The sequence below is a fragment of the Trichosurus vulpecula genome, chromosome 4, assembly GCF_011100635.1.
Source record: "Trichosurus vulpecula isolate mTriVul1 chromosome 4, mTriVul1.pri, whole genome shotgun sequence".
NCBI classification, from domain to species: Eukaryota; Metazoa; Chordata; class Mammalia; order Diprotodontia; family Phalangeridae; genus Trichosurus; species Trichosurus vulpecula.
The window spans coordinates 261,060,093-261,067,194 of NC_050576.1; the positions used below are offsets into that span (position 1 = coordinate 261,060,093).

The following is a 7,102-nucleotide window of genomic DNA, read 5'->3' on the forward strand; positions in this document are numbered from 1 at the left end:
TATCTAAGGAGACTGAAAAGGAGTGATCATACCAGTAAGAGGAGAACTAAGAGCAGTGTTATGAAAGCCAAGAAGAGAAGAGAGCTGTGTGACCTGGACAAGCATTTTTACCTTTCAGAACCTTGGTTTCCTCATCTGTAAAATGAAAAGATTGGACCAGATGACCTCTAAGAACACTTCTAGTTCTACATTGATGGTCCAATGATCCTAAAAGAATTCAAGAGTGCTGTGGGGGAGATTTTCTTAATTCCAAACACCATTATAGTGAAGACCTCTTTGTTCATGCTCTTTCTTCTACTATTAAAACTGTGGGGCAGAGCCAAGATGGAGGCCGGAAAGCAGGGACTTGCTTAAGCTCTCCCCCAAATCCCTCCAAACACCTGTAAAAATGGCTTTGAACAAATTCTAGAGCTGCAGAACCCGCAAAATAGCAGAGGGAAGCAGGTCTCCAGCCCAGGATGGCCTGGATGGCCGCTGGGAAGGGTCTATCGTGCGGTGATGGGATCAGAGTGCAGCCCAGCATGGGCTGCACCAGGATAGACCAGACTGGGAGCTGGCTTGGAGCAGGCCTTAGGGGCATGAATCATTGAGCTGGGGCAGTGACCAGACTTCTCAACCAACAAAAACCAAAGACCACAGAGAAGGTTAGTGGGTAAACTGCTAGATCGTTTAGAGAGCGGTCCGGCCACCAGCCCTGGGGATAGTGGAGGTGTGTGGTGATGGAGCTCCAGTGTCAGCTGCTTCCGGAGTCCCTGGCTCACACATTGGGAGGAATCAAGTGGCAAACCAGAGTGGGAGTTCAGGGCTTGCTTTGCCCTGCTTGGATCTGGGTTGCAATCCTGGTTGGTGGTTCTTGGGTGAGGAGGAGCACTGCTGTGGCAGAACTTGCGGTGACAGTGGAATATAAGTAGCTCTGAAAACAGCAGCGCAGCCCCTAAAGCTTGGGACAAAGCACTCTCTACTCTACAAGCAGTCATACCCCAACAAAAAGGTCAAAGTTCAAGTAGTTGTCTGGGGACATGGCCAGGCAGTGAAAAGGATGCAGACTCAGACTCAGACTCTAAAATCTTTTTTTGGTGACAAAGGAGATCAAAACATACAGCCAGAAGAAGTCAACAAAGTCAAAGAGCCTACATCAAAAGCCTCCACGAAAAATATGAATTGGTCTGAGGCCATGGAAAAGCTCAAAAATGATTTGGAAAAGCAAGTAAGAGATGTAGAGGAAAAATTGGGAAGAGAAATGAGAGAGATGCAGGAAAATCACGAAAAACAAGTCAACGACTTGCTAAAGGAGACGCAAAAAATACTGAAGAAAATAACACCTTAAAATAGACTAACCCAAGTGGCAAAAGAGCTCCGAAAAGCCAATGAGGAGAAGAATGTCTTAAAGGGCAGAATCAGCCAAATGGAAAAGGAGGTCCAAAAGACTACCGAAGAAAATACCACCTTAAAAATTAGATTGGAGGAAGTGGAAGCTAGTGACTTGATGAGAAATCAAGATATTATAAAACAGAACCAGAGGAATGAAAAAATGGAAGACAATGTGAAATATCTCATTGGAAAAACCACTGATCTGGAGACTAGATCCAGGAGGGATAATTTAAAAATTATTGGACTACCTGGAAGCCATGATCAGAAAAAGAGCCTAGATATCATCTTTCAAGATCCCCCCAAAAAAACTCCTAGGAATATTGTCACCAAATTCCAGAGTTCCTAGGTCAAAGAGAACATACTGCAAGCAGCCAGAAAGAAACAATTTGAGTATTGTGGAAACACAATCAGGATAACACAAGATTTAGCAGCTTCTGCATTAAGGGATTGAAGGGCTTGGAATATGATATTCTGGAGGTCAATGGAGCTATGATTAAAACCAAGAATCACCTACCCAGCAAACTGAGTATAATGCTCCAGAGCAAAATATGGATTTTCAATAAAATGGAGGACTTTCAAGCTTTGTCAGTGAAAAGACCAGAGCTGAATAGAAAATGTGACTTTCAAATACAAGAATCAAGGAAAGCATGAAAAGCTAAACAAGAAAGAGAAACCATAAGGGACTTACTAAAGTTGAACTGTTTTGTTTACATTCCTACAAGGAAAGATGATGTGTGTAATTCATGAGACCTTTCTCAGTATTAGGGTAGTTGAAGGGAATATACATATACATGTATAGACAGAGGGCACAGGGTGAGTTGAATATGAAGGGGCAATATCTAAAAAATAAAATAAAATTAAGGGATGAGAGAGGAATGTATTGACAGACCCAGAGAAAGGGAGAGATAGAATGGGGTAAAATATCTCACATAAAAGTGGCAAGAAAAAGCAGTTCTCTTGGAAGGGAAGGAGGGCAGGTGAGGGGAATGAGTGAATCTTGCTCTCATTGGATTTGACCTGAGGAGAGAATAACATACACACTCAATCAGGTATCTTAGCCCACAGGAAAGTAGGGGGAAGGAGATAAAAAATGGGGGACAGGGGGAGGAGGTAATCAAAAGCAAACACTTTTGAAAAGGGACAGGGTCAAGGGAGAAAACTGAATAAAGGGGGACAGGATAGGATGGAGGGAAATATAGTTAGTCTTTCACAACATGAGTATTGTGGAAGTGTTTTACATAATGATACATGTGTGGTCTATGTTGAATTGCTTGCCTTCTTAGGGAGGGTGTGCGGGAAGGCAAGAAGGAAAAGAATTTGGAACTCAAAGTTTTAAAAGCAGATGCTCAAAAAAGTTGTTTTTACATGCAACTGAGAAATAATATATATATAGGGAATGGGGCATAGAAATCTATCCTGCCCTACAAGAAAGTAAGGGAAAGGGGATGGGAGGGAATGGGGTGACAGAAGGGAGGGCTGACTGGGGAATGGGGCAATCAGAAATCATACCATCTTGGAGTGGGGGGAGGGTAGAAATGGGAGAAAGTTTGTAACTCAAACTCTTGTGGAAATCAATGCTGAAAACCAAAATATTAAATAATAAAATAATTGTTAAAAGAAAAAAATAAAAATAAAAAGTAACCATATGTGGTCCTACCGTATTGGAAAGGCTTTGAGTACAGTTCTTGTGGTAGACTGTACATCTATTGTTTAAGGACCAAGCTAACTAAGATCATAGAGGCTCATTCCTATGTTGGCTATCAAGTGATAGCTTTTTAGCCACAGCAACTCTTAAAAGACCACCTAAGCTATAGACAGGTCCTAATATGCTTTAGATAAGAGAGCGTCCAGTCCCTCAAAATCATAATCCCTAGAAGTACTGAGTTAACAAAGTATTAAGATCAATGATATAATTCCTTATATTTGTATATGTTTTTCAAAGTGGTTTTGCATATGCTATTTCATTATTAAGGTGACAATTAGAATCATTGGAAAATCACTATGAAACTTGGCCTATTCCAAAACCCTTGTTAACTATTCTCCAGGGACTGTTCACTTCTTCCAACACTCCTGTTTACTTTTCCGTTTGTTCACCTTCCATCAGAGTTTGGCAAGGGAAGTCAGAAAGAGAGAGGAAATCAGCACTGTTCAATATTTGCTATAAGATCTTACCTCGTGAAGGTCTGATTGGGGCAAGTTTAAATCACTCACTAACATGAGATGTTGGGATTGTTAAAATGATAATTTTTCTCATTACTGAGAGATAATCACAAATTGAACTGACCTTACAAGGAATCAAAAAATAGAATTTTCTTTTTTTCCCAAATCAATAGGTAACTCTATCGACTGACCTCTCTCACAAACCATTGGCAAAACGCAGGGGAAATCCATTCTCTAGCGTGGAAACCGCAGTCTATAAAGATGGCAGGGTTGTTTGATCCTGCTTTTCCAATCTATTGCAAACAGAAGAAGAAGGAAACAATAACTCATCTACCATACAGTGGCAAGCATTCCATCACCAGACTGAGCTTGAGAACTCAACAGGTGAAACTTGACAGCAGCAAGAGATATATTCCATGATTAAATTAAAACACGATACGAGCACAGAATGTTCTCGCCTCTAGACAATCACAATGCTGGAACTGAAGGCTTACATGGCTGTTTATTATTTTTATTAAGGTTGACAAGCTCATATTTTCAGAGGACCCTTGATTACCCTTGCTTCATTCACTTTGATGGCTATTTTCAGATATTATTAAAAGATATGATTGAGATAACTGTAAAAATAGTTATGATTACTGTGACCTTTGCCACAAAGGCATTTTCCTGCTCCTTATGCTCCCTGATCCTAGTAAATTTATTTGTTTGTCAGATTGAAATGAAGAGAATGGCATTTGAAGAAGACACAAACAAATTGTTGGTACATTTTGTAATGTTGTCTGATAGACTGAAGTTTATGGATCTCTTTAGCAAATGGGGTTTGCAAACAACAGATGGGAGAGAACAATTTCATCAAGGTAGATGATCATTTACATTGCTTACAGGAATGTGGTTAAATTTATAGGTCAGAATTTCCCCTGTTTTATTGCATTTTTCCTTTTGAGTAAATCAAAATAATGATTTAAGAAAATCCACAAATGATAAAAGTAGCCAAGGAATCTGTTTGATTCCCCAGGGGGTAGTAAAGAAGGATGGTGTAGAAGGTGGGAACAGGAAGAATTATGACATAATTCTTGGGATAAGCGAGGCAATGAACCAGATGTTAATAGATTAGAATTCAATGCTTTCCAACACTTCAGGAAGCCTGGGTCATTGTTAAAAATTATTACCTTGAGAAGGTACATAGAACGCCCTTCAAATGTGGTTCCAATCACACTTCGAGAGACAAATTCTGGATTCTCTGTTGCAATTTGTTCAGTCCAAGCCTCGATCTGAAAAGCAGGACCATGGTGGACAATGACACGGTTGATCCACTTCCAGAATAATTCCCAATTTTGGTGTGAGCAGTTGTTACAAGTCATACCTTTTCCCAGGTGTTGTACTTTTCATAACTGTGTCCACTGGCACGAACGAGGCTATCAAACTGATTTGTAACCAATTTGTTCAGGTCAGAAATGAAAACCCTGCAACACAGAAGTGTGGAATGCAACATGAAAATGGGCATATTGCTTCCTGCTGACAAGAAGTGGCTCACCATGAAGTTAAAGGTCACTGTCACCCCCTTATAAGACTGTATTAGGTTCATGTCCTTGGGCCACTGTTCTGCCATTTATTAATTCTGATTCCATATCTGATTCCTTTCTTTTTGGCACAAAGAGTAAGTTCTGGCCATAAAGAAAGTGCACAGTATGGGCTCACCTTAGACTCAGGCGTCATAGACCTGGATCTCCTAAATCTAGGTATTCAGGGATTGGTTTTTTAGGTTGGGCTTTTAATTATTTTTCAACTGAGCTAGCTTCTGTAACCTATGCCCCATGGACTACAAAAACACCATCAGCTACCATTGTTGACACAGAAACATGTCAGTCAAACATGCATTTATGCTCTGATTCTAATGTCTTAAAGGTTAAAAAATGGACATTTTGCTAGTGTTCATCTTTGCAGCCTTGCAATGTTTTAAATGTATGAAATCTAAAGTCTCTATTTCATAGCTTATTTTTTAAAGAGATAGGACAAACAACACATTAGTTTCAAATCTGCTTGGTTCATTTTTGTCTCCTGAAATTTCTCTGTTCTCTTCTTTATGTTAAAAATCCACTGATGCTTTTTTCTTTCCTTTTCTTTTTCTTTCCTGTTTTTGGCATTAATGTCACTAGTTTCTCTCCTTGCCCCAGTTCTTTTCCCTCCACACAAAAAAACCTTCATTATTTAAAAAAAGCATAATTAAGCAAAAATAAATCCATACATTGGCCATGCCAGACCTGTGATTCCTTAATTTTAAAGGGAGTTCCCACGTAAGGACACTCCTTTATCAATGTAGATGGGCTACTGTTTTGCCCATGTCTAGTTGCTTTAAGGCACTGAGAAATTAAATGACTTGCCTGGGTCACACAGGTAACATAAATCAGAGATGGCACTTGAACCTGATCCCTCCTGCCTCTGCAGCACAACCTAGCCCCTTAGTCTTACTCTACTTAACTCTCCTCCTTGTGCTCTACAATCTGGATACTCTGACCTATTTGGTGTTCCTAACCCAAGACATTCCATCTCCAGATTCCAGGCCTGGCCTCATGCCGGGAAGGTTCTCCCTCTTCCCTTCTGCCTCTTGGCTTCCTTTAATACTCACCTTCTGCAGGAGGTTTCCCTCTCCCTTCCCCTCAAGTGCTTTTCCTCTGAGGTTATTTCCCATTTACACTGCATTTATCTTGTACATTCATGGTTATTTGCATGTTGTCTATACCGTTAGAATCTGAGCTCCGTGAGGGCAAAACTATATATTTTTTCCTTTGTTAGTATTTCCAGAACATAGCCCAGTGTGTGGCTCATAGTAAGCACATAATTATTGACTGGCTGATAAATGGATTGTTTTATATTAGGTGCTCAATAAATGTGCATTCTCTCCCTTCCCCGTTCCATTCCTTTGCTTGTTTTTTCTTCTTTTTATCCCTAGCACTTATTGCAGTGCCTGGCACATTATAAACATTTAATCAGTGTTTGTTTATTAATTTTTTGATAATAACACCAGAGGTCTCAGGATCATAGGATTTAGAATGAAAAGAGACGGTAGACATGACTGCTTCCCTGTAGACTATGCTAAAGAGTCACCCAGGTGAGTTTTCCAGTTCACAGGCACATGACTGGAGCAGTAACTTTGCTTGTATGGGAAGATATTTAACAAAGGGACGGGTCCATGTGAGTGCTTTGTCCTTGATCAACACGAGGTACAGACTACAGAGAGAGACCAGCTTGAGGGGCATTGCTAGGACACATATATAACCCTGGAAATGGTTTCATCTGACATGGCAGAGAATTATGACAGCACATCAAAAGCCAGGATCTGGCCTGGATGTCCCAAGGATGTGTTGATGAAGTATGTCAGGGACATCCTCTGAACCTCGAGGCCCTCATTTTGCGTCTGTGAACTTTTTGCTCTGAAGTGTGGAAAAACAGCTAATAGTAGAATGCTCAGAGAAGTAGCTATGCATAGCATGTTGGTACTATAAATAATGCCCCAGTTCAAGTAACATACAAATTGGGATGGTTGGACAGTAAGTCAGAGCAGAGGAAGAAG

General features: G+C 40.3%; 1 protein-coding gene across 1 annotated transcript in view; it reads right to left on the reverse strand.

Annotated features, from left to right (window-relative positions):
• Positions 1-7,102, reverse strand: part of CPB1 (carboxypeptidase B1) — a 48,399-nt gene that overhangs the window by 27,304 nt on the left and 13,993 nt on the right. The window contains exons 4-6 of the mRNA XM_036756824.1: positions 4,895-4,994; positions 4,701-4,802; positions 3,723-3,824 (exon numbers count right to left, since the gene is read on the reverse strand). Of these exons, the coding sequence (XP_036612719.1) occupies positions 3,723-3,824; positions 4,701-4,802; positions 4,895-4,994 (304 nt within the window). The remainder of the gene's footprint in view (positions 1-3,722; positions 3,825-4,700; positions 4,803-4,894; positions 4,995-7,102) is intronic.